The sequence below is a fragment of the Panthera onca genome, chromosome E1 (assembly GCF_046562875.1).
Source record: "Panthera onca isolate mPanOnc1 chromosome E1, mPanOnc1 haplotype 2, whole genome shotgun sequence".
NCBI classification, from domain to species: domain Eukaryota; kingdom Metazoa; phylum Chordata; class Mammalia; order Carnivora; family Felidae; genus Panthera; species Panthera onca.
The window spans coordinates 21,029,215-21,056,942 of record NC_138352.1 but is presented as its reverse complement, the minus strand read 5'-3'; the positions used below and the strand labels follow the sequence as shown (position 1 = coordinate 21,056,942).

At 42.7% G+C, this 27,728-nt stretch overlaps 1 protein-coding gene and 1 long non-coding RNA gene across 2 annotated transcripts in view; one reads left to right on the top strand and one right to left on the bottom strand.

The window, feature by feature from the left end:
* Positions 1-27,728, bottom strand: part of LOC144614374 (uncharacterized) — a 78,321-nt gene that overhangs the window by 41,943 nt on the left and 8,650 nt on the right. Inside the window, exon 2 of the long non-coding RNA XR_013552099.2 lies at positions 12,321-12,422. This is a non-coding gene — a long non-coding RNA (uncharacterized LOC144614374). The remainder of the gene's footprint in view (positions 1-12,320; positions 12,423-27,728) is intronic.
* On the top strand, positions 22-27,535 carry LOC132687115 (myosin-8). The gene is made up of 38 exons (XM_078437750.2): positions 22-246; positions 1,464-1,607; positions 1,693-1,849; positions 4,562-4,589; positions 4,691-4,799; positions 4,883-4,975; positions 5,108-5,171; positions 5,825-5,923; positions 6,015-6,118; positions 6,331-6,469; positions 7,639-7,757; positions 7,848-7,997; positions 8,114-8,284; positions 9,171-9,480; positions 9,591-9,658; positions 11,506-11,593; positions 11,677-11,794; positions 12,174-12,297; positions 12,393-12,529; positions 14,187-14,442; positions 16,563-16,805; positions 16,899-17,075; positions 17,156-17,301; positions 17,385-17,475; positions 17,565-17,954; positions 18,609-18,735; positions 19,311-19,429; positions 19,557-19,753; positions 20,854-21,037; positions 21,122-21,287; positions 21,385-21,509; positions 22,835-23,143; positions 23,870-24,073; positions 25,133-25,258; positions 25,346-25,516; positions 25,699-25,803; positions 26,373-26,468; positions 27,368-27,535. Exons 1-38 carry the CDS (start codon positions 37-39, stop codon positions 27,515-27,517), a joined length of 5,814 nt encoding a protein of 1,937 aa, XP_078293876.2. The 5' UTR covers positions 22-36; the 3' UTR covers positions 27,518-27,535.

Here is a 27,728-nt window from a genome sequence, read left to right as displayed (position 1 = left end):
CCCAAGGCAGAATCCTCTGCTAAGTAAACCGCAGCCATGAGCGCGAGTTCAGATGCTGAGATGGCGGTTTTTGGCGAAGCAGCTCCCTACCTCCGAAAATCGGAAAAGGAGCGGATTGAGGCCCAGAACAAGCCCTTCGATGCTAAAACATCAGTCTTTGTCGCGGAGCCCAAGGAGTCCTATGTGAAGAGCACCATCCAGAGCAAAGAAGGAGGGAAAGTAACGGTCAAGACTGAAGGTGGAGCAGTGAGTATAAACACGGGGAGAGAACAGTCCCTGTTGTATTTCTGGGTCTCCTCACCTCAAAGTGAAGCTCTAATGGCTTAGAATCTCTAAGCCTATGGCCAACACAAACATCCTTCCAGTACGTTCCCGACACCCGATTTGGACTGCAGAGGAAGGTCCCAGCAGCTATCTCCTTTCCTCCACTTCCCATCCACCCACAGGACTTCAACACACTAGAATCAGCCGCCACCGCATCCCCTCAAACCCTACTTCCCAATCTAAATCCCCAAACTTGATCTTGGGTGGGGGGAATAGAAGCTAGCTTCTCCTGTCGGAAAACTATTATTTACTTAGCTAAATAATGTATTAATAACCCCATTACTCCGCCCACCCCCAGATTGAAGTTTCTTGTAATGAATGGCCAGGAAAAATTAAAAATTTAACCTCTTAAAATAAGAGTAAAAAGATACAAATTGATGGAGCACCTGGGTGGCTCAGTTGGTCAGGCATCTGACTTTGGCCCAGGTCATGATCTCATGGTTCGTGAGTTTGAGCCCCACATCCGGCTATGTGCTGACAGCTCAGAGCCTGAAGCCTGCTTCAGATTCTGTGTCTCCCTCTCTCTCTCTCTCTCTGCCCCTCCCCCCACCCTCCCTCTCTCTCTCTCTCTCTCTCTCTCTCTCTCTCTCTCTCAAAAGTAAATAAACGTTAAAAAAAGTTTTTTAAAAAAGATACGAACTGGGGCGCCTGGGTGGCTCAGTCGGTTAAGCAGCCGACTTCGGCTCAGGTCATGATCTCGCGGTCCATGAGTTCAAGCCCCGCGTCGGGCTCTGTGCTAACAGCTCAGAGCCTGGAGCCTGTTTCAGATTCTGTGTCTCCCTCTCTCCGACCCTCCCCCATTCATGCTCTGTCTCTCTCTGTCTCAAAAATAAATAAACATTAAAAAAAAATTTAAAAAAAACAAAAAAAAAAAAGATACGAACTGATAAATAAACGTGGGACGGGGGATTGTGGGAAGAAAAAAAATCTTTAAAAAAAGGTGGTACCCTAGCTCATCAGAGGAGACAGATTTACTGTGTCAAACTCTGAAACAAATATAATTTCATGCCTTTATTTAAAGAATACTGAATAATATAATGAAAAGTATCTGTAATTATAGTTTTGCAAGCAAACCAAACAGACAAACCAATCCTACATCAAGCTGTCAATACCAAGTCATCTCTCACTTTCCTTGCCAGACTCTAACTGTCAGGGAGGACCAGGTCTTCCCTATGAACCCTCCGAAATATGACAAGATTGAGGACATGGCCATGATGACGCACCTGCACGAGCCTGGAGTGCTGTACAACCTCAAAGAGCGTTACGCAGCCTGGATGATCTACGTGAGTGCCCTTTGGTATCTCCTTATTCTGTCCCCCTTTCTGAGTAAAGACAAGATCCACATGCTGCATTTTCTGGTTTTCTCAGACCTACTCGGGCCTCTTCTGCGTCACCGTCAACCCCTACAAGTGGCTGCCGGTGTACAACCCCGAGGTGGTGGCCGCCTACCGAGGCAAGAAGCGCCAGGAGGCCCCGCCCCACATCTTCTCCATCTCCGACAACGCCTATCAGTTCATGCTGACGGGTGAGTGATGCAGCCATTTGCAGAAATGTGGAAACGGAATCTTTAATGAGCAAACAGACTCTGACTGGAACTTGATTATCACACATTGCAGCCACACGGGCCTCACTGTTTTCAAGGAACTTCCAGAGTATAATGTCATACGCTCTTCCCAGCAGCCACCCCCATTTCATAGAGTAGAGAAGCTAGCTGAGTTCATTCACTGACCTGCCCATACTAACTCAGCTATTAGTGGAAGCCTAGCCAAAACAATTAGCAGACCTCTGCAAAGATGTCGTCCACTATATTTTTTAATTCCTGAAAAAAAAGTTCAAGTTGATTATTTTAAAATAAGCACATCCAGGGGTGCCTGGGTGGCTCAGTTGGTTAAGTGTCCGACTCTTGATTTCGGCTCAGGTCATGATCTCACAGTTTGTGAGTTCAAGCCCCATGTCAGGCTCTGTGCTGACAGCTCAGAGTCTGGAGCCTGCTTCCAGTTCTGTGTCTCCCCCTCTCTCTCTGCCCCTCCCCTGCTCGTATTCTGTCTCTTTCTCTCTCAAAAATAAATGTTAAAATAAATAAATAAATAAATAAATAAATAAATAAATAAATAAATAAATAAAATAAACACATCCACAGCAATCAAGAAAAGTAGTTACCAGCTATAGCTGGAAAGCTTTGCAAATTCTTGTCTTTATCTTTAAATGACACAGCTAATATTGCCAGCCTTGGGGGTAGGACACGTGTAAAGAAAGAGCTACCACTTTCTTCCTGATGATTTTGAAGCATTTCCTATTAGAATGGAAGAAAATAAAAATACCTCTTCCTCTGACAATATTCTTGAAATCATATCAAAGTGTGTTATTTCTGTCTTATCAAAGCATAAACAAACAGCTTTGATACACAGTATAGGCCCAAGTACAGCATTAAAACCTTTTATCTTCACACACCAAATGTATTGCCTTTGGAAATATTCGAAATTCCTGAGTTTCCTGTTGTTCCAAAGGATTTTGGAAACTGAGAGGGTTTTATTCTCTTTTGGTTTTTATTTGTTTGTTTTTGCTGCACTTGTTGTTAAGCTGTCTATTAAAGGAGACAAGAGAGGAGAAAGGAATAAAATAGGAATCTTCCATGACAAATTGGCCAGCAATTCTACAAGGATTTCATGCCAGGAAACTGTTCTTTGGTTGTCAACAGAAGTCAACTACCTTCCAGAAATGATCCAAAGGCTGGCTCATTTTGGAGGTTTTAATACTCAGCAGCTGCACTGACCCTGCTATGTACACCCCCACCCCCACCAAGGTCTCCACTCCCCAAATTTTGGAGCTGCTCCAAATCCAAGATTACTCATGGCTCCCAAACGTGATTCGCATATAAAACCATGCAAAACCATGGCATTTGACCTGGTTAATGTTATTTTAGCATTGCCAAGACAGCCTCGAACTTTGTTTTCTTATCTGTGCTCCCATGAGATGTGATATGATCTTTTATAATTTTTCTGTTATTGGGAAAAAAATCAATTTGAGTATGTTCTAAAATCCGTATCTACATCTCTGAGTAGAACTCTGAAGATCCCTAAAGTCTACATCCACATCTAAATAACAGGCAGATTTGTATCTGTTTCCCTAATAGGTTTTTTGAGAATTCACTCAAATCTATAATCCATGAGTACAAAATTCGATATTTAACAAATCAGAAAATTGGTATAGATCCAACATATCAGCATATAACTAGTGACAATTTCTGTTTTTATTATTTTGAAATGTACATAAAATTAAAGGGAACATAAGACTAAATGAACACATTTATAATTCCAGATCCCTTCCCGATAGTGTTACCAGCAGTCAAATGAGTCCTATCAAGAGTTGGGAGGAGGCTAGGTAGTAGAAAAATATATACACTGCAAGACAGAAGACCTGAATATCTTTGAGCTTAACAAACTATGTAATTGTTATTAGAAAAGTCATTTATTCCTCTCTGGGTCTCAGCTGTTTTATCTGTTAAATAAAAGAGTTGGCCTAAGTAATTTCTAAGATCCATTATGACTTCAAAATTCTATAATCCGTACTAAAATATTTATCAATAAAATTACATGATGCCTGGGATTTTCTTTAAAACAATCCAGGGAGGATGGAATGGGAGTACAGAGGATATAAAATTGGCTAAGTGACAATAATTGTCGAAGCTGTATGATGGGAACCCAGGGGGCTCTTTATATTACTGTCTCTACTTGGTATCTGAAATTTCTAATCACAAAGGTTTTTAAATTAATAAAATACAAAAAAAAGGGAAACTGGGTGGCTCAGTGGATTAAGTGTCCGACTCTTGATTTCGGCTCAGGTCACCATCTCACGGTTTGTGAGTTCGAGCCCTGCACTGGGCTCTGCACTGACATCATGAATCCGGCTTAGGATTTTGTGTCTCCGTCTCTCTCTGCCCCTCCCCAGCTCATGCACACGTGTACATGTGCTCTCTCTCTCAAAAATAAACATTAAAAAATAAATAAATGGAACAGATGATAGCTTGCCTCTTATTTTCACAAATTTTCACAAATTTTACTCCAAGAGCCAAGAGCTATTTGAGGGCTAACTAGAAAACTACATTCATAGGTGACATCTTCAACATGTTAAAAAGAATAAGCTGTGTTTGATCTAAATGGATTCAATAATCTTTATATTGAATGTTCTTGTTCTTGTTTTCATTTTTTAACTGATGGTCTTGATTTCTCTTTCACAGATCGTGAGAACCAGTCCATCCTGATCACGTACGTGACTTTTTCCTCCTCTGGTTTGTGGTGATTGTCTTAGATATAGACAACGTGAGTTGTAGTAGTTCTGTTCTCATCTCTGGTCACTGTGTTGGCAGCGGCGAATCCGGGGCGGGGAAGACCGTGAACACCAAGCGTGTCATCCAGTACTTTGCAACAATTGCGGTCACAGGGGAGAAGAAGAAGGAGGAAGCTGGCAAAATGCAGGTGGGTCTGGGGTCAGACTCAAGATGTCAGGGCTCTCAGGAAGTCTGGAGCCCTGGAGGTGAGGACCGTGCTTGCCTTTGCAGGGGACTCTGGAAGATCAAATCATCAGCGCCAACCCCCTACTGGAGGCCTTTGGCAACGCCAAGACTGTGAGGAACGACAACTCCTCTCGCTTTGTGAGTCTCTTGGTCACAGAAGGCTCTTCTCAGCCCTTAGGTGCCTGAGAAAGCATGTGTGAATTATCATTTCGATTGCATCATTCTGTGCCCTTCAACTTTTTAATACTAAGTAATCCTTCTCTTTTCAAGGGTAAATTCATTAGAATTCATTTTGGTACTACAGGGAAGCTGGCTTCTGCAGATATTGAAACATGTGAGTAATAGGACCACTGAAAATCAAAACAGAGGGACAGGTGACTTCCTTCGCAGGCATATTCAGCAACACCTGGTGTGCACTGAGCCTGCTGCCAGTGTTGCCCATGAGCTAACGGCCAGACTTAGACATAATCCACCGCATGCCCCATCTACCTCGATGCAGACTGATGGTTCCGGAGCACATTCTGAAATTCCTGCCACAGAGCAACTCTGACATTTTTTCTAGGACAAACACTAGGACTACTTACAGGTTCCTATGAGTTACCTATAGGTTTACAACGCTTCTCTGTGATTTGCTCTTGATCTGAGCTTTGGTAGGTGTTTCTAAGGAGTCACTCACCACAAAGTCTCCCTGAGAAAGGAGGGGAATATTACAGATCAATTATAATACAGAAGTCATGGGTCTCCCATATTAAAAGTTTACTTTTACTAGAGCAGACATGCTTCAGTGTCTGCTCTTAAATGGTGAGAAACTTGGGCAGTTGCCATATGTATTTGGAATTCTTATATGTAACACCAAAAGGATTGACCATCAGGTAGAAATCTCAATGGAGCCAAATACAATGTTCCCAATTTTAATAAAGACACCAAGGTTCATTTAATATTTCAGCAGCATTGATTTTTTTTCTAAATATCTACTTCTATTTCCAGATCTTCTAGAAAAGTCTAGAGTTACTTTCCAGCTTAAGGCAGAAAGAAGCTACCATATTTTTTATCAGATCACTTCCAATAAGAAGCCAGATCTGATTGGTAAGAAATAACTTAAATTCACAGATGAACATTAGTATTTTTATTAACAACTTCTAGTGTAAAATGTATACCCTGACTTCTGTGTACCCAGAAATGCTCCTGATCACCACCAACCCTTATGACTATGCCTTCGTCAGTCAAGGGGAGATCACAGTCCCCAGCATTGATGACCAAGAGGAGCTGATGGCCACAGATGTAAGTCACTCACACACTCACACTCATACTCATTCATTCATACACACATACACATACACACACACACACACACACACACACACACACACTGTAAAAAAATGCATTATGTGTGTGAACAGCCCACTATAGGTGTGGTTACCTTAGGACACAGTATAAATTCTCCAAAATAAGTTAGTTTCTTCTGCCCTCACCTCTGTCCTTTCTCCTGCCAGAGTGCCATTGACATCCTGGGCTTTACTCCTGAAGAGAAAGTTTCCATCTACAAGCTCACAGGGGCCGTGATGCATTATGGGAACATGAAGTTCAAGCAAAAGCAGCGTGAGGAGCAGGCCGAGCCAGATGGCACGGAAGGTACCAGATGAATCTCCTTCTGGGCCTGAATTAAAGAATATGGTGGGGGGGGAGGGGGGCTATTCTAAACTCACAACTTCATCACAACTGGACTTCTGACGGGCACATATGTATTTACACACACGGCATGCTTTCCTCGCCCCCATTCCTTCCTCATGTCTCTGTATCGCCATCATTTCTAAGCAGCCCAAACAAGTGAAAATGAACCTTTATAGGCACTTATCAAGAGATATCTGAGAGCACAACCTGGGGCCAGATCATGAGAGAATGAGACGGCGCAGTGCTTCTGCTCTGCCTTGGCAATGGTGGCTTATCAGCCTATTTCAGCACTAGCTGGGTAAACTGGTGGCTGGCTATACGGGATCTGCCCAAACATGGGGCTGGGGCTGAAGGATGTCCCCAGACATCTGTATGCATGTGTGTGCTGTCTGCATATAAACCCATACACAGTCTAGGCAGTAAGATTAAAATAAAAAAACTGAGAAAGAAAAAAATCATATATTCCACGTGTGGAACATACAGGACCTACCAAGGAAGCTGACGTTATTTGTCCCCTGAAGCCTTTCCTGACCACTTCAGCTTGACATATTTTCTCCCTCCTCCTAAACTTTTCAGCAGTTACTCTGCACCTGACATATGGCATTTACATTATAGTCACTGACACAATTTTAGAAAGAGACCCTGTAGGGGTCACATGGTGAAATTTAATACTCTCATATTCAGAGAGTGAAACTGAACGAGCGGATTTAAGTTGGGAGGAGCAAAACTGAAATGAGGATCCAAACAGTCACACTTTTATCCCTCTCTAACGGTAAATATTAAGATGGATTTATCTTCTCCTTCCAACTACACCTGATGTGTCTGCCTTAAGGGCAGAGACAACGGCTTTTGCCTTACATAAAGTGTCACAATAAACACTGGACATATGTTCACTGTTGATGAATTTCTCAAAAGCTACTTGCAATAAATCACCAAAGTCCAGTATAGCCGACTATTTATTAGCGAGTACATGCTCTCAGGTACAGAAAGCCTCATCTGACCCTCTACATAATTACTTAAAGCTTTTTTTTTTTATAAAGAGTAAAGAAAATTAATTAGATGAAAATAGAAAATTAGCTTAAAGAGGATATCTGCTATTAAACAACATTTCTTGAATTGTGTCTCTGCAGTTGCTGACAAGGCAGCCTACCTCCAGAGTCTGAACTCTGCTGACCTGCTCAAAGCCCTCTGCTACCCAAGGGTCAAGGTCGGCAACGAGTACGTCACCAAAGGCCAGACTGTGCAGCAGGTAAGTGAACGGCCTCAATGAATCACACACATCCCCAGCCTTCTCAACACGTCTTTAGTAACGGCAACAATCGTTACTCTGTCCACGAAGGTATACAACGCAGTGGGCGCCCTGGCCAAGGCCGTCTACGAGAAGATGTTCCTGTGGATGGTCACCCGCATCAACCAGCAGCTGGACACCAAGCAGCCCAGACAGTACTTCATCGGGGTCCTGGACATCGCCGGCTTTGAGATCTTTGATGTGAGTTGTTGGAGTAAGCGGCCCTGTGAAGGCCCCTCCGCTTCGTGTCTGCTCTGCCGAATTCCCCCTGGGTTTCCCAAACTCACTTGAGCTCTTTGGTGTTTGCAACGCCCTAGTTCAACAGCCTGGAGCAGCTGTGCATCAACTTCACCAACGAGAAGCTGCAACAGTTCTTCAACCACCACATGTTCGTGCTGGAGCAGGAGGAGTACAAGAAGGAGGGCATCGAGTGGACGTTCATCGACTTTGGGATGGACCTGGCTGCCTGCATTGAGCTCATCGAGAAGGTTCGCTTGACTTGTTAAGAAAGGCTGACTGCAAGGACAACCCTCCCAAGTGTCTGAAGCAATTCTAGAAAGTATCACTGTGATCTAAATAGATGGATATCAGAATTCCTCTTTAGAACGAACTCCCTCTTTTCAACTTTTACATGAGAAGGATCAGTGTTTAGTTTTGTTGTGTCCTGAACGGTTTGGTTCTAACAGCAACACAACCCGGTTTTTAAGCAGCTCTGAGAACTCAACTGAGGTGATGTGCTCTGCTACCAGAAGTACCTCATTAGTCCTCAATCTATCCCTGCTACGATCCCAGGTGTCAGCAGCAAAAATAAGTCTTTTTTCTAGATAAAAATTAGTACACATGTAACCCAGCTAAGGCCTGTATGAAAGGTAATCTGTTCACAAGTCAAGAAGTCCAATTACTTATGCTTTTCCATAATCTATCTTTAAGGAGATTAAATACAGAAAATGTCTTAAATAAGGTTTGGGTTATTTTTACTATTCAATTACTGCACCTAAAGGAAACATCACTCTAAGTCAGTAAGTCCTTTTCGTAGCAAAATAAAACAATGACAGCAGGTTAATTCACTCAATAGGCAAAAAGTGTGATGATACAGAAGATTTTAACAAACTGCCCAGACATGCTCTGCTGACATTTGGAGTCTGAATTCAGCTATTCTTTTAACTGAAAATGTTGCTTTGGATTGAATATGGCAAGGAATGGTGGAAACATCATTCTAGTGATAACAAAAGGACTTCTTTGTGAGCTATGACCCTATTGTATTTTACATATTTTTTAATTGGCAGTTCTAATAATTTAATCAAATAAAGTCACCATGTCTGTATCTTTTGAGAGAAGGCAGGTTGACACTAATATCCACCTTTCTGAATCCAGCCACTGGGCATCTTCTCCATCCTGGAGGAGGAGTGCATGTTCCCCAAGGCCACGGACACCTCCTTCAAGAACAAGCTGTATGACCAGCACCTGGGCAAGTCCGCCAACTTCCAAAAGCCCAAGGTGGTCAAGGGCAGGGCCGAGGCACACTTCTCGCTGATCCACTACGCCGGCACCGTGGACTACAACATTGCCGGCTGGCTGGACAAGAACAAGGACCCCCTGAATGACACCGTGGTTGGGCTGTACCAAAAGTCCGCAATGAAGACTCTGGCCAGTCTCTTTTCCACATATGCTAGTGCTGAAGCAGGTACTTTCTGTGCCTTCCATCTATATTAAACCTATTCCCCCAGAATGTCCATACAACATTCCAGCCTCTAGGATTCTACTTTAATTGATGGGTTTTTCTTTCTACCTCAGACAGTGGTACAAAGAAAGGTGCTAAGAAGAAGGGCTCCTCTTTCCAGACTGTGTCAGCCCTCTTCAGGGTAAAGTACAAAGTCCATCCCAAAATCCTATTTTCTTTTTTTTAATGGTTTTTTTTTTTTTTTTTTTTTTTTGAGAGAAAGAGAGAAAGAAAGAGGGAGAGAGAGAGAGGGAGAGCAAGTGGAGGAGGGGCAGAGAGAGAGGGAGACACAGAATCCAAATCCAAAGCAGGCGCCAGACTCTGAGCTGTCAGCACAGAGCTCAATGTGGGGCTTGAACTCACCAACTGTGAAATCATGACCTGAGCTGAAGTCGGACCTTAACTGACTGAGCCACCCAGGTGCTCCTCAAAATCCTATTAAGTTTCTATGAATTATCATAATTACAGGGTTTGAAATAAATTAGAACAGAATAGAATGTTCTAATATTCTCTTATCATGGTAGAACCAAAGCAAAACCACTCTTACAGGGTCAGATGCTTTACCCATTATCCCTCATTATGATCATCTGATGTATTGAGGAATGCCAAAACATCCTTAGAAGCTTACTTATTACATAATCAGGCTGATTTCTAAAGAAGCATAGCTGAACTTCAAGGCTGTCCCTAGGGAAGCCGTATCTTTATTCTACTAATGTTGCCCTTTGAGATGCTCCCGAGTTCCTGTTTGAGAAGGAACCAGAGATACACTCTTTAGGACATCCCTCCACCAAAACACATCTTCATCCTCCGAGGTGGATTGAATTTTTTGTAATGGCTGGAAATCATCTAAAGCCAAGCCTAGTGATATATGGATGATTAAGCTTAGAAAATATATCTTGAGATTAAAATAACAACAATTTTACTACAAATAATGTGATTTTGTTAGGTAGCTTAAAAACTGTCGCCTCCAAAGGGACGTGTGTGAAATGTCTGGATTAATGGCTGCTTTGTCAGAATCTGTATGGCTAAGTCTCATTCCTCTTAAAACTAAAATGAGGATATAATCCATGACTGAAACCGTAAAACCAGCCTGTCCTTTTTCTATCAAATTGCATTATCTCATGGAGGCTCTTGCTTCATCAACTCATCCTTGTATGTATCTTCAAGATTAGAAGCTCACAGTAATTATTTTATTTCTGAATAGTTAAATGAGACATGAAAGACAAAGAAAAAGCCACTCTGCCTTCTCAGAGTATACCTAAGAAATATTTACATATGCGTTTCCTATAGTTGAGTAAAACATCATCATCGGTCATAAACAGTTATTCAACTTCTGGAATAAGTCCTTCCAGATGCTTCAGACTGTGGATCATTCTTCCTATGCACCCGAAATCCACCTAAACAAGGTTATATAGTCTCAGGATTTTAGACTCTTCAAAAAAACGACAAAACAATACAAAACAAGAAGTCACAGGTCCCAGGGAATAATAAACTTGAGGAAGGAATGGCTAACCTAGGTTACCACTGTAAACTACTACTGTGAAAATTACCAGCACTGAGACAGACGGAAGAGGCCTTAGAGGTAATCTCAACTCTTCAGATTAATGCCCAGAGAGTCGAAAGGGATTTTACAGAAGTCAAGCAGCTCATTAGCTGGCAGAACGAGACCACAGTCTTTTGTCTTCTGATTCCCAGTTGAGAACAATTCCTATGCATCAAGGCTACTGGATTTGCAGCTTGTTTATAAGGCAGACCCTAGATGTTATAAATGAATACCTTTACAGAGCTGCATTCTTCCCAGCACTTTGACCTGGTGGTTATTTGGCAGGCTAGAGCTCTTGAGACGTTTAAAATACAGAGCAATCGAAGCCTCATAGGCTAATACCTAACAGTTAAGAGAGTGTCTAGGTTTAGTCCAAATAATTACCAAAAAAAGCACTCTGAAATAAAACTTCCTCATCAAGAACTTCCTTCTGTCTGGTTTTCTAGGAAAATTTAAATAAACTGATGACCAATCTGAGGAGCACACACCCTCATTTTGTACGGTGTATCATTCCCAATGAAACCAAAACTCCTGGTAAGATATAAGAGCATGAAATAATCAAACAGGCACAAGTTTGAAAATGGACTACCCAAAACTAAGTACTCTTCTATTTGTAGGGGCCATGGAGCATGAACTTGTCCTGCACCAGCTGAGGTGTAACGGAGTGCTGGAAGGCATCCGCATCTGCAGGAAGGGATTCCCCAGCAGAATCTTATATGGGGATTTTAAACAAAGGCCTGTCTCTCTTTGTTTGTATTTCACTGCATGCTGCAGACCATTCTGTCACCTTAACTGTTGTCCTCTGTGTCTCATGTATCCTGTGTCTCATGTACCCTACTCAGTGAATACTGTAAAATTAAGAAGTCAAATAATATAGTCCCGTGGTAGCAGGGCAGGAGAACAGTTCAAAGGGGTGGTATTTCTTACAAACAGGAAGGAGGCATGCATTAGGCAAAAGAAAAATCACATTGTTTTACTGTTGGAACTTAAAACGACATGTGGATTTTCTACTTTTACTTTTTATCTGATTTTTGTTAATGCTTCTTTTTGGTGTCTCAGTTTCCACATATAATCACACCTCCCTAATAATTCTTTTCTTTGTTTCACTGAACAGATACAAAGTTTTAAACGCAAGTGCTATTCCAGAAGGACAGTTCATCGACAGCAAGAAGGCTTCTGAGAAGCTTCTCGCCTCTATTGATATTGATCACACCCAATATAAATTTGGGCATACCAAGGTATAGCTGTTATCTATGCATACCTGACCCATTCCCTTCACCATTTCTGCATCTTCTGTACTATAGGGATGACATGGGATTCACTTTTCCTCCAGGTGTTCTTCAAAGCTGGCCTTCTGGGTCTTCTGGAAGAAATGAGAGACGAAAAGTTGGCCCAGATTATAACAAGAACTCAAGCTGTCTGCAGGGGATTCCTAATGAGGGTAGAATATCAGAAGATGTTGCAAAGGAGGTAAAAGTTGTGCAGATTATCAGAACTGTAAGATCCCTTGGGGACTATTACTCAGTGTTCTTTCTTCATTAACTTTCATTTTGTGGCTGATACGTGCTTCTCACACAGTTCAGAACTCACTCCTACAACACATCAGCCTTTGCTTAACCCCTCACATTTGGGACTCCTTCCAATTTCTCCTTTTCCATCCACCTCACATAGACCTGCCAGAATACTCGGCAATAAGCACCATTTTCATCAGGCCGTATCTCAGTCTGTGCCTCCCATTTCACGTCAAATCCAAGTTTCCCTGCGTGGCCATCAAGGCTGTCTCTATTCCCCACTACATCCGTCATCCCCAGCCACACAGCCTTTTCCAGCCAGGCTAGACAATTCACTTGTCTGTTTTCATGTTTGCCCCAGCCTTTTCCCCTCATCCTAATTTCCCTACTTACCAATTCAGAACATGCACTTCTTTCTCCAATAAACCTCGTCCAGCTTGCTCTACCCAGCACTACTGTGCTCCCTATGACCCCCCCCCCCCCACCACACACACATTTTGCTCATCTGTGCTTATTTGGATTTGCACTGTAAGTGTTCCCAAGCCTTTCCCATGTGTCTACATTATGGCTTCTGCATGGTATTTGCCTTCTCAGACTCATGGTTCTTGTAATTTGCACCTATACAGAAACAGAATTTACATTTTAATAATAAAGAGGCCTACACATTGCTACAAGGTAGTCAAACCTTGTTTTGTCTATTGCTACAGTCTGCAGAAGGGGTGTCTTTTATTACTATTTAAAATTTTATTTAAATAAAACAAATTTGAGTGCTCAATGCATACTAAATCCCCTGCAGAAATTAACAATTTAGACAACTAAGAATGAGAGGCATTTAAAAGAATTTGAGAAACATCAGTACATTGTCTGAAGAAGCTAACAAAAGTTGATGAGTGGATAATTCAGTGGTAATCAAAATAAGAGGAAAGGCTTCAAGAAAGACAGGCTACATCAGAAGTTCACACAGCAGGGAAACACAGAAAGCACCCTATGCCATCTTACAGCTCACATCTGTGTGCCAGCAGCCAAGCGGCACACTCAGCTTACAACTGCCACGCCCACTCCCAAATCACTAAGACTGTATATCCAAATTATCTTAAATTGGTATGTGTTGCTCATACCTGCAAAGTATTCCCACTTTAAGGTCAGCTCCTTTGCTAGCGTGGTCAGGTCTTAAAAACACAGAATTAGGGGTGCCTGGGTGGCTCAGTTGGTTAAGCGTCCAACTTCCCTCAAGTCATGATCTCACAGTTTGTGAGTTCGAGCCCCACGTCAGGCTCTGTGCTGACAGCTCAGAGCCTGCAGCCTGCTTTGGATTCTGTGTCTCGCTATCTCTCTGCTCCTCCCCTGCTCACACTCTGTCTCTCATGCTCTCAAAAATAAACATTAAAAAATTGCTTTTAAAAAGAACACAGGATTATTTGGTATGAGCAGTATACATTAGCAAAGTGGTTAGACGGGGAACCAGCAGGAGTGTGTGTGTGTATATAAAGCCTGCGTATAAATCATCTCTACATACGGGATCATTACAAGGGGTATTTGTGTGGAAAATACAAAATAACAACAGTGACGCTGCCTCTGACGGATCAATCTACACTGATATTTTCACGTCATTTCAGAGAAGCCCTCTTCTGCATCCAGTACAACGTCCGCGCCTTCATGAACGTCAAGCACTGGCCCTGGATGAAACTCTTCTTCAAGATCAAGCCCCTTCTCAAGAGCGCGGAGACCGAGAAGGAGATGGCCACCATGAAGGAGGAGTTTCAGAAAACCAAAGACGAACTCGCCAAGTCAGAGGCGAAGAGGAAGGAACTGGAGGAAAAGATGGTCACTCTCTTGAAAGAGAAAAATGACCTGCAGCTTCAGGTTCAATCCGTGAGTACTGTGTATTTGGGATACACCACGTTATGGAAGCGTTTCTGGAAGGCATAGATATTTTGGATTTACAAATAGCTTCATCTTTTTTTTTTTTAATGTTTTTATTTATTTTTGAGAGAGAGAGACAGAGACGGAGTGTGAGAAGGCGAGGGACAGAGAAAGGGAGACAGAGAATCTGAAGCAGGCCCCAGAATCTGAGCTGTCAGCACAGAGCCCACGAGCCATGAGATCATGACCTGAGCTGAAGTCAGACGCTTAACCTACTGAGCCACCCAGGCGCCCCACAAATAACCTCATCTTGAAACAGAAAATCTCAAGTTACTTTTTTTAGCATTTCGCTTACCTTTCAATAGTCCTGTGAGGAAGACACAGCACAATGACTTCCAAATTACAAATGGAAAAGGGAAGACTAAAGCACGTGTTCAATAACATCACAATTTTAACAGCCACAAAGGAAGCAGTTTAAAGCGAAAACTCAGTCAATATTTTACCCACTTGCCCTGCAGGCTTCATCCCAGCCTCACAAGGATCATCCTATTTTCCGAACGCAGTGTAGGATATTGTATTGAAATGAAAGAAAAATCATTACTCTTATTTCTCTCCATCCCTACTGAGATTTAGTTCAATAAACCTGTTTGCAGTTACCTGAACTGAGTAACCGTAAAGTAGAGCCAAGTACCCTCTGCGATTCTTCCTTCGATAGAGACCCCGAGTCTTTAGACTTCCGCTTATTATCTCAGGAAAGAGTTGTAATCAGGGTGGGGGACAGTTCTGGGCTCTGACCAAATGTAACTTCCCATTTCCTTGGACCTAAAGCCCACCAATGTCATGAAGAAACCTAAAATCGTTAAGCTATTTTCAGCTTTTCTTTCTGATAACTTCGCTTACATGAAGGTTACCTTTTCCCAAAAGCACAAGATCAAAAGCCTCTCCATCTTAACCTCTCTTCACAGTTATTATCATCAGTGAATAAATATTTATCGAGTGCATCACTATTAAAAATAACAGCAAAGGAACGCTGGGAAGTCCCCATTATCATCCACTTAGGTGTTTAAACTAAAAAACGTAAGATATGAACAAAACCAGCACTGAGTGAGAAGTTAAAGAAATTCCCTGGGCTAGAGTAATCTAATAAGGCTGAGCTGATTTTTGAGACCCTTAGTCACTCATAAAAAAATGTGTGGAGCTATATAGTGCCTCAAAATTGCATGTTCTTGTATATTCTAAAATTCACATTGAGACTAATAGGTGTTCCGTACAATGGAAATGAAAATTGTGGACAATAGGGGCGCCTGGGTGGCGCAGTCGGTTAAGCGTCCGACTTCAGCCAGGTCACGATCTCGCGGTCTGTGGGTTCGAGCCCCGCGTCGGGCTCTGGACTCACGGCTCAGAGCCTGGAGCCTGTTTCCGATTCTGTGTCTCCCTCTCCCTCTGCCCCTCCCCCGTTCATGCTCTGTCTCTCTCTGTCCCAAAAATAAATAAAAAACGTTGAAAAAAAAAATTTAACGAAAATTGTGGACAATTACAGCACTGTTAGGGACTATCAGGAAGGTTGGGAGTGTGTGACAAATGGTGCATGGAAAGGTATTCATAGGCATAAAACTGTTTAAGTTCTTTTTCTTTTCCTTTCTAAATCCAGTCCAGCAACTAGCTGTTTGAGGTGAGCAGAGAATAATCAAAACCAAATTTAACCAATCTAAGTCACAATCTTTGAATATTATAGCTAAAGTGTTCCTAGTGGTCATTTATTCCCACTCCCTCAACTCCCTATGAGAAAAGTGAGAACAATAGAACTAAAGCAATTTGCCTGAGTTCATCCATACGGAGGCAATACTGAGACAAGAGCTCAGGCTTCCATTGGCCTATCACTCTTCTAGACACTACTGTGTAGTCAATGCTTCAATACAATCATTTTTCAGGTTAATTTGCTTCTAAATCTATAGTCTCACTTTTAATTAGCTGCATCTCTCTAAGCCATGTAATAATGTTCAATTAAGTTTAATTTACATTCATACTGAAAGAGTCACCAGAATTCAACAAACACTACTACTTTGTGCAAAGAACAAGTTCAAAATCAGTAACAAGTTTTCTAAATATCTTAATGAATCCCTCCACAGGAAGCTGATGCCTTGGCTGATGCAGAGGAAAGGTGTGAGCAACTCATTAAGAACAAAATCCAGCTGGAGGCCAAGATCAAGGAGGCGACTGAGAGAGCTGAGGATGAGGAGGAGATCAACGCCGAGCTGACGGCCAAGAAGAGGAAACTGGAGGACGAGTGTTCAGAGCTCAAGAAAGACATCGATGACCTTGAGCTGACCCTGGCCAAGGTTGAAAAGGAGAAGCATGCCACAGAGAACAAGGTACGAATCACACTCTGTTCTGCCATATCGAGGTTCCACCAGCCTAGTAAACCTGCTTTAGAGCAGATACCATTTCTTCTTTAATTTTTCAAGGTGAAAAACCTCACGGAAGAGATGGCAGGCCTGGACGAAACCATCGTTAAGCTGACCAAGGAGAGGAAGGCCCTCCAGGAGGCCCACCAGCAGACCCTGGATGACCTACAGGCAGAAGAGGACAAGGTCAACACGCTGAGCAAAGCTAAAACCAAGCTCGAGCAGCAAGTAGATGACGTAAGTGTGGTTCTGATATCCATGTGAAGGATATTTTTAAATACACTTTCAATGTTTAACATACTTTCCTTTCTCATTAGCTTGAAGGGTCATTAGAGCAAGAAAAGAAACTCCGCATGGATCTAGAAAGAGCAAAGAGGAAACTGGAGGGAGACCTAAAATTAGCCCAAGAATCCACAATGGATGTAGAAAATGAGAAACAGCAACTTGATGAGAGACTCAAAAAGTAGGAACTCCAGAAAAACATCCTGTGTGGTATCATCTTTCAATTCCTAGGAGTACTAATATGTCTCATTCTTTTGTCTGAAGGAAAGAATTTGAAATCAGTAATTTGCTAAGTAAAATTGAAGATGAGCAGGCAGTAGAAATTCAACTACAAAAGAAAATCAAAGAGCTGCAGGTGAATCATCTAGCCTCCATTTGTTTCTGTACCCCCAAAACCCCTGAGATTGAGAAGAGTTTATGTTAACGTTGGTGTGTTACCCTCAGGCCCGCATCGAGGAGCTGGAGGAGGAAATCGAGGCAGAGAGGGCCTCCCGGGCCAAAGCAGAGAAGCAGCGCTCAGACCTCTCCCGGGAACTGGAGGAGATCAGCGAGCGGCTGGAAGAAGCCGGCGGGGCCACTTCCGCCCAGATCGAGATGAACAAGAAGCGGGAGGCCGAGTTCCAGAAGATGCGCAGGGACCTGGAGGAGGCCACCCTGCAGCACGAAGCCACGGCGGCCACCCTGAGGAAGAAGCACGCGGACAGCGTGGCCGAGCTGGGGGAGCAGATAGACAACCTACAGAGGGTCAAGCAGAAGCTGGAGAAGGAGAAGAGCGAGTTGAAGATGGAGATTGACGACCTGGCCAGTAACATGGAGACCATCTCCAAGGCCAAGGTACCAAATACCATCTACAAATGATGGTAATTAATAACCTGTAACAACACTCATTGTTCTGTCATTAAACATTGTTTGCTGGCAGCTTACAACACTAATATTTCCTAACATTCTAATATATTCCCTTCTACTTCATTTTTGTCAGTACTTAGTTATGACCTCTTAAGACTATTGCAAAATCCACGTTAAGCAAGCATCAGTATCAGTGGGATAAATGAACAGGCTCCAACGATGACCACTTCAAGGACATTTCCACACTCATCATATTTGAATCCTAGCCTGTCCCATAAAGTTGGTGCCATAACTTCCTACTCACACTTGACTTGAATTTATTCACTCTAAAAATATTTTAAGAATCAAGTTTTAGGGGCACCTGGGTGGCTCAGTCGGTTAAGCATCTGACTTTGGCTCAGGTCAAGATCTCACAGTTCATGAGTTCAAGACCTATGTCAGGCCCTGTGCTGACAGCTCAGAGCCTGGATCCTGCTTTGGAGTCTGTGTCTCCCTCTATCTATGGCCTTCCCCTGTCCACGCTCTGTCTCTCTCTCTCTCTCAAAATAATAAACATTAAAAAAACCTTTGTTTGAAGAATCTTTTTTTTTTTTTTTTTTACTGCATTCAATGTCTCACCTTTCACTGACACATGTCCTATAGGGGAACCTGGAAAAGATGTGCCGCACTCTAGAAGACCAGGTGAGTGAACTTAAGACCAAGGAAGAGGAGCAGCAGCGGCTGATCAATGACCTGACGGCTCAGAGAGCGCGTCTGCAGACAGAAGCAGGTGGGGGACTTTTCCTGAGCCCTGAAACTACGTACTAAATAAAAGTGATCCCAGAGGTGGGGCGCCTGGGTGGCTCAGTCAGTTAAGCGTCCGACACTTGATTTCGACTCAGGTCATGATCTCCTGGTTCATGAGTTCCAGCGCCGTGTCAGGCTCTATGCTGGCAGTGTAGAGCTTTCTTGGGATTCTTTCTCTCCCTCTCTCTCTCTCTGGCCCTCCCCTGCTAGCACTCTCTCTCTCTCAAAATAAATAAACATTAAAAAAAAATTTTTTAAGTGATTCCAGGGGTTCTGAATAAACAGCATTACTCTCTCCCATTTTAGAGGGGAATAAACGAACTGTTGGAATCTGCTGAGCAGGTCAGAAAGAATACAAAGGAAGAATGAGCAGAGTAGTTTGTTATACTCCTGTGGCATTTCTGCTGCTTAACTCCAGTTCTAACCAGTGCTATACTCATAGTTAGAATCAGATAAAGTATATATTTGATACACGTATATAAATATATACAGATACATAAGAAAGCTTGAGCTTATTTTTATGCCATTAACAAATTCATCTACTTCTCTTGTTCTTAGGTGAATATTCCCGACAATTAGATGAGAAAGAGGCTTTGGTTTCTCAGCTTTCAAGGAACAAACAAGCATCTACACAACAGATTGAGGAGCTGAAACATCAGCTGGAGGAAGAAACAAAAGTGAGTTTTACCAAAGGTCTTCTCAGCTAAGCAAATCTAAACACGTCAAGTTAGGTTCTCCTCTGGGTATGTGAACTATGTAGCACTGAATAAACGATTTTAAGTCACTGAAATGGTACTTCCACAGGCCAAGAACGCGCTGGCCCACGCCCTGCAGTCCTCCCGCCACGACTGTGACCTGCTGCGGGAACAGTACGAGGAGGAGCAGGAGGGCAAGGCCGAGCTGCAGAGGGCGCTGTCCAAGGCCAACAGCGAGGTGGCCCAGTGGAGGACCAAATACGAGACGGACGCCATCCAGCGCACAGAGGAGCTGGAGGAGGCCAAGTATGTGCTGTGAACGCTGGGGGAAGAAAACGACATGGTTTCCTAGCTGCACAACTCAACAACTCCCAGCAACACTATGATGATGTTGATGATGATAACATGAGGGTAACAGCAGATGTGAAATTTACTGACTGCACACTATGTGTCAAGTACTATACATATGTCAGCTCATTTAGTATCCATGGCAACATCATGTTTTATCCCTATTTTACAGACAAGGAAACTGAGGCTACGAGAGGTGAACCAACTAACCCAAGAGCACACAATTAATAAATGGTACAGCTAGGATTAGAACCAGATATTCTGATTCCAGAGCCCACCTTTTTAAGTATTGTAATAAGAAGACATAGCTGGAGGCCACCAAATTGTACATAATGTCCACAGTTAGTCTAAATAAAATAAAGCTTTAGTCTGTGTACAGACCAAAGGGGACCTTCAAATAGATCTTCTTGGACTTCAGGGCTAAAGGCTTTTCTGTACCTTAAGTATGTAGAGCTGGCAACACTACGGGGAATGAAGCAAGAATGTAGGCAATTCAGAAGGAAAAATTAAACCTGCCTTTGCTTAAACAGCATGAATTATTCTGATTTATCCACCAATTTCTTTCTCTGGTGAGAATTCCAAATATGTATTAGAAGAAACTAGCTATTTTTCTCTGGGGATAAAGTACATAAAATGAAACGGAAAGGCTGAGAAAGCAAATGAATATGCTCAGTACATTTCTGCCCGGTAAAACACCTAGTTAGCCTGAAATCCTTTTTGGAAAGAGATGAGATATATAAATCAATCAACAAAAAATTGTCCTGGATAATCATTTTCTGCAACCATACTCAATCAGAAGTCCTTAAAGTCCTGAATCACTTACACAGTAAGACCCATATAATAGAGTGCTAACAGCAGCCTCTAAGAACTGAATTCTGTTGTTCACCATTTTGGACCTTTTCATACAGCAACAATCTAGAAAGCAGTTCTGGCTGCCACAGTTCGGATGACCATACGTAATGCACCATTACAGAAGCAGGACTGAGAAGGGGACCAAGGAAGTGATCGCCTGCTCCTGTTCTTGACCGCTCTCCTTAATTGCTTGGCTAACTTTTCAGGAAGAAGCTGGCCCAACGTCTGCAGGACGCCGAGGAGCACGTAGAAGCGGTGAACGCCAAATGTGCCTCCCTGGAGAAGACGAAGCAGCGGCTCCAGAACGAAGTGGAAGACCTCATGCTTGACGTGGAGAGAACAAACGCGGCCTGCGCGGCCCTGGACAAGAAGCAGAGGAACTTCGACAAGGTGGCTCAGCCTGCTGAAACTTCATCAGAGTTTTACTTGGCCTCCCTGTCTCCTTGCAGAGGCTGACAATTTGCTGCTTTTCAGGTCCTGGCAGAGTGGAAACAGAAGTATGAGGAGACTCAGGCTGAACTTGAGGCCTCCCAGAAGGAGTCCCGCACTCTCGGCACTGAGCTGTTCAAGGTCAAGAATGCCTACGAGGAATCCCTGGATCACCTGGAAACCCTGAGGCGAGAGAACAAGAACTTGCAGCGTGAGTGCTCTTGAACTTCTGTACTTCCGACAGCCGTGGTAAGACCCTTCCATGCCACACCAGTCTGACCACCTCTCCCTGGTCTATTCACCCACAGAGGAGATTTCTGACCTCACGGAGCAGATTGCTGAGGGAGGGAAGCAAATCCATGAACTGGAGAAGATAAAGAAGCAAGTGGAACAAGAGAAATGCGATATTCAGGCTGCCTTAGAGGAAGCAGAGGTACATATTATGATGTTTGGGGCCGGGGGGGGGGGGGGGGGATCAAAGACATGGGTGAATACACCCAAAGCAGGCAGTGGATCCATTATTATGCACACAATCTTTATGAAGGACAATTTGGCAATAGTTAGAAAAAGCTTAAAAATGTAATACTATGGGGGCGCCTAGGTGGCTCAGCTGGTTGAGCATCCGACTTTGGCTTAGGTCATGACCTTGCGGTTTGTGAGTTCGAGCCCTGCATCAGGCTCTGTGCTGACAGTTCAGAGCCTGGAGCCTGCTTCAGATTCTGTGTCTCCCTCTCTCTCTGCCCCTTCCCCGTTCATGCTCTGTCTCTCTCTGTCTCTCAAAAATGAATAAACGTTAAAAAAAATTTTTTTTAATGTAATACTATGACCCATCAATTCTATATCTGAGACTCTATCTCAAGAAAATTATCTTAAAAACACAAAAATGTGCAATCCAAGAACAAAGATGAAGCAACCAAGGAACATCCATATGATGTAATTCTATGCAACCCTAAACATAATTAACATGGGGAAATATTTATGGTAGACAATTTTTAAAGCAACACACATCTGAACATACACTATAATGTCATCATGCAGAAACATATAGAAGTAGGAAAAAAGACTAGAAAAAATGTACCACAATAAGATGGTTATGTCTGGGTGGGGGGCACAATAGGAGGTTTTTCTTTGTTTTATATATTGCCCCATTTTCTGCAGTGAACATGTACTTTGCAATCAGAAAAACATATGTTTTTAAACTGAGAATTTCTACAACAAGAATTCATACAGCACACATAAACATTTTAATGTTTAATGTTTATGACTGAGAGGCGCCTGGGTGGCTCTGTCAGCTGAGCATCCGAGTCTGGATTTCGGCTCAGGTCATGATCCCAGAGCCATGTGATCGAATCCTATGTCAAGCTCCATGCTGAGCATGGAGCCTGCTTAAGATCCTCTCTCTCTCCCTCAGCCCCTCTCCCCCACATGCTCTCTCTCTCTCTCTCTCTCTGAATAAGATAACACATGGAGAGTTTATGTTTATTCCATGAGTTTAATCATATAGGTTTTGTTATTACTCCTATAAATACTATTTATATACCGCTTTACACTTTACAAAGCACCTTTATTACAGAGCTACCCTATATAATCTATGGCTGAATAAACAAAAAAAATGATGTACTTAGCAGGCTCCTGGAACTGCTGTATTATACTTTGTAAACTCAGACAACTGACATTAATAAGAGTTTGGCTCACAAGGAAATATACTCCAAATATTCAAGTTACTTTCCATTATTAATTGATCACTGTTTTGTTAAGGCATCTCTTGAACACGAAGAGGGAAAGATCCTACGCATTCAGTTGGAGTTGAACCAAGTCAAGTCTGAAGTCGACAGGAAAATCACTGAAAAGGATGAGGAGATCGATCAACTAAAGAGAAACCACATCAGAGTTGTGGAGTCGATGCAGAGCACCTTGGATGCTGAGATCAGGAGCAGGAACGATGCTCTGAGAGTCAAGAAGAAGATGGAGGGAGATCTCAATGAAATGGAAATCCAGCTGAACCACGCCAACCGCCAGGCTGCAGAGGCCCTGAGGAACTACAGGAACACCCAGGCCATCCTGAAGGTAAATGGGTCCACATTAACAGCTAAGTCAGGGAAGTTATCTGTCTGCCATTCGGCAAAACATCTTTGTGCTAAACAATCCAGTTTTTTCTTTTAACAATTTATGTAGCTCACAGTATGCTGGTAAAACCAAATATAAATTAAATATTATATGTACATATACAGAGATTATATTTTTACAGGAACATTATGTAAAAGAACAAACAGAAGCCCAGAGATAAGCTTTGATATGAGAGAAAATGCAAGACTTTGGTACCAATAAGCCTGAGGTTGAAGCTTTTTGTTACTTACTGGCTGCCTGACTTTAGACAAATTATTTAACCTCTCAGAACGTCTGCTGCTTCTTCTACAATATAAGAATGAAAATACTCATATCTCATAGAGTTCCTCTGAGAATCAAACGAGATAACAGATGTCAAGTACTGGGTAGAACATATGGAAAATGCTCTGTAAATGATAGACATTAGTTACTCGCACATGAAAAAATAACCAGTCAATGGCATAAATAGAATGAGAATCTGTCTCCTGATAATTCTCTCTCACCTAAGCCGGTGACATCACCATTTGCACGCTCAAATGACAGAACTGTCATCTCCTGCTCCTGGCACCAGTAAGTTCTTCCAATTCATCTCCTGGAATGTTCATGTCCTCTTCAGAGTGCCTAAGGTTTTGTTTTTGTTTTTGTTTTTGTTTTGTTGTATTTTTTTTGTTTTGTTCTACTTAACAGGACACCCAGCTGCACCTGGACGACGCGCTCCGGGGCCAGGAGGACCTGAAAGAGCAGCTGGCCATGGTGGAGCGCAGGGCCAACCTGCTGCAGGCTGAGATTGAGGAGCTGCGGGTGACCCTGGAGCAGACGGAGAGGAGCAGGAAAATCGCAGAACAGGAGCTCCTGGATGCCAGTGAGCGCGTCCAGCTCCTCCACACCCAGGTAAGGCCTGCAGAGCAAACAGATGCTGGTGTATTGTTAGGTGATGGATAAGAATTAAAGTATGGAAACACTCCATTACTGTAAATATGTGTGTATGTATATTAAAAAAAAAAAAGGGATGCAGGATGTGCTCTAAAATGTTAACTGCAAGTTATCTTGGAATGAAGGGACTGTAGGTGACTTTTTGGTGTGTGTTCCTGTCTTCTTTTTTTAGGTTTTCTACCAAAAAAGGGAGAGAGTTTTTATAAAAGCAAAATTGACTCTTTAGACTATTTTGAAAACCGTGATGCAGAATAAACTTGAATAAAGATATCTGCTAACTCCCAAATCCAAAAATGTTCTATGTAGTGTTTCTCATCAGGAGTACTTCTGCACTTAACATTATTGTGTTTACTGGCCTTGTGTCTTGCAAGACATTGCTGACTTGCCTGGACATCAAATGCAGTAGCACCTTGTAGTGATTTTGACAAGCAAAATTGTCAAAATTGACAAGCAGGCCAAGAAGGCCATCACTGATGTGAGCAGAGGGCAACACGGTGGTGCTCAAGCAAAATTATCTACCCCCAAATGTTCCCATATGCCTGTTGAGGCAGTACTGATTCCCTCCAAGAACCACTGGGTTAAAATTTTAATAAAATGTTTTCATAAAACTAATTGAGTATTCCCCCAGGGAGCAAACCATGAAAGTTAACAGAGATCCTAACTGAAAAGCTCCCAATGCCAGGCACTCACAAAAAGAATCTATTATTTTCTAATATTTCCAACCTTTTAAGGATAGAATACTAGTAATGTCTGTTCGAAATATAATTGAAAGATAATTATAGGAATTCTTAAATCTCAAAAGTCCTTATGCATAAATTAGAAAGCTACTGGGACAGTAGTGGGGGAGGGGAGTGTTCCAACCTTTCAAATGATTAATACTTTCCACTGAACAAATATTTAAAGTTTAGTAAACTGTTGCCATCAGGTCCCCTGCACAAGCCAACAAGGAAAACATATGTAAAATCCCATGATGGCAGACAGCAAGTCTTGTAAACTTCCATTGACTATTTTTAACAGAACACCAGCCTGATCAACACCAAGAAGAAGCTGGAGACAGACATCTCCCAGATCCAGGGAGAGATGGAAGACATTGTCCAGGAAGCCCGCAACGCAGAAGAGAAGGCCAAGAAGGCCATCACGGATGTGAGCAGAGGGCAACACGGTGGTGCTCGAACTTGAATCCCGATGCGCCAGCCCAGCTCTCAACCGGTTTTGTTTCACTGCTAACAGGCGGCCATGATGGCCGAGGAGCTGAAGAAGGAGCAGGACACCAGCGCCCACCTGGAGCGGATGAAGAAGAACCTGGAGCAGACGGTGAAGGACCTTCAGCACCGTCTGGACGAGGCTGAGCAGCTGGCCCTGAAGGGCGGGAAGAAGCAGATCCAGAGACTGGAGGCCAGGGTGGGTCTCTCACTCTCTCTGAATATGCGAAGGGGAAAGGGCACGCCGTCTACCCTTTCTCCCTACATAGTGATACCCATCTTTGTCGTCGCCCTGAGGACATCCACCCAGTATCTTCAGCAGGTCCTGAGCTAATTAATATCCTTCAAGATTGGCTGTATTCATATCTTTCTTGGTTGTAGGTACGTGAACTTGAAGGAGAGGTTGAAAATGAGCAGAAACGTAATGCAGAGGCTGTTAAAGGTTTGCGGAAACACGAGAGAAGAGTAAAGGAACTTACCTACCAGGTAAGGGGAATAACTTTCTAGAATATCCAGACTTCCTGCTCAAAGGAAAACTGACAACTGGCAACTATTAAAGTGGTATTCACAAATAGATACACATTAACCTGATATATAAATTAAGGGGTAAATGCTACAACTGCTTATCACAGACCCTTTCCTAAGCCGGGAAAATCATGGAGGCCTTTAGAAAATGGCATACAAGAGAAAAGAACACAGGTTTTAAAGCCGGATAAACTGGGTATTCACCCTAATTTGGCCTCACTTAATTTTTTAACTTGGGTAGGTAACTTAACACTCTAAACTTTAGTTTCATTACCTATAAAACAGAGTAACAGCATCTACTCTCCAGAGTAGGGAGGTAAAGATTAAAGAACATGTGTCTAATTCCCTAATACAGTGCCTGCACAGAGTGGACACTTAACAAGAATGGCTACTGTTAACAGTATGGAAGCCTCAACATGGACCAAGTTTACCCCAGGCCCACCTGCCATCATACCAAAGTGATTTACTTTACCACCTGTAGTAGGCTCATTTCATTGTGCTGAGTGCAGATTGTTTTTTCAAACTCCCAGACCGAAGAAGACCGCAAGAATGTTCTCAGGCTGCAGGACCTGGTAGATAAACTACAGGCAAAGGTGAAATCGTACAAGAGACAAGCTGAGGAGGCTGTGAGTATCCTTAAGCCCTTGAGGGAAGAAGAAAACTTATTCTGAGGTAGAAAATGAATAAGACTTCAAAAGAAGAGGTTTTTATCATTAAGCAATTTGTAAGGGTTAGGGGAGGGGGAAGAAAGTTCCAAATAACCCACCTTACTTGATAGCTGCAAAAAATATACCATCACAACTCTGTTCCATGATAAATACTCCTCTTCCTCTAGAAATGCACAAAACTAAGTGTTCTCAAGAGCCAAACATAAATCTTGTACCCCAACCGACTTGTTCATGCACTACCACTATCATCAGGGCCCACCTCTCCACTGCACCGTGACAAATAAAGGCAAGCGGGAAGACCCTCCAGCTTCACTTTTCCTGGTTGTTCCCCATTCTTCTAGACACAGTGCAGTAGGTAGGAAGCGGGCAGGAAGTTAGGAGGGGGAGGAAGGAAGGAAGAGGCTCAAATGGTAATAAGTAAAACCAATAGATGCATGCTTCTTCCCAGACCCACTTTTTCCCTTTCTCTGTATACCAGAGTCAAAATAAATGGCCAAATTTGTTAAGTGAGGTTGTCCCAAAGTTAAAATTTGACCTTGCATTTACTTACTACACCGTCAGGGTACGTGGCTCTCCTCCTCCCTTCTACCCAACTCATGCATCACAAACAGACTTCACATACACCTGGGTTTGCCATACCAAGGTTGTCCCTTCCACTCCAAATGTATTTCTTTCATTCTTTAGAGTGAAAAGAAAAATGTAATTGAAGTTACAAGTTCTGTCCAGATTTTAAGTCAGACGTGGCTTAAAACAGACCATAAGAAGGAAATATCTGGGTTGAGCAGATAATCTGGTTTGGTGACAAGTGCAATGAGAACCACAAAGTCTCATTCTCACAAGTTTCTCTTTCTTCTCAGGAGGAACAATCCAATGTCAACCTCTCCAAATTCCGCAAGCTCCAGCACGAGCTGGAGGAGGCCGAGGAACGCGCTGACATTGCCGAGTCCCAGGTCAACAAGCTGCGGGCAAAGAGCCGGGAGGTCCACACGAAAATCAGTGCGGAGTGAACACAGCTGCCTGATCCTGCCAAGGGGCTGAAGAAATGCACAAAATGTGCTATTCTGGGCCACTTGGCTATGATGTTTATTTTTCTTTTAATGTTGAGTAAATAAAAACTCTAGTAAACTTATAAATTAAACCATACTGTCATTATTTTTCATTTGCAAAATTATTTACTCTCAAATACAGTTCTCACCTAGCTATTTTTTTAATATGATA

Excerpts from the sequence above, each read along its gene's own strand:
- LOC132687115 (XM_078437750.2), top strand. The coding sequence starts at position 37 with ATGAGCGCGAGTTCAGATGCTGAGATGGCGGTTTTTGGCGAAGCAGCT. Across the intron at positions 1,850-4,561 it reads CTATCAGTTCATGCTGACGG|ATCGTGAGAACCAGTCCATC; the intron begins GTGAGTGATGCA and ends TCTCTTTCACAG. Across the intron at positions 7,758-7,847 it reads AAGGCCAGACTGTGCAGCAG|GTATACAACGCAGTGGGCGC; the intron begins GTAAGTGAACGG and ends CTGTCCACGAAG.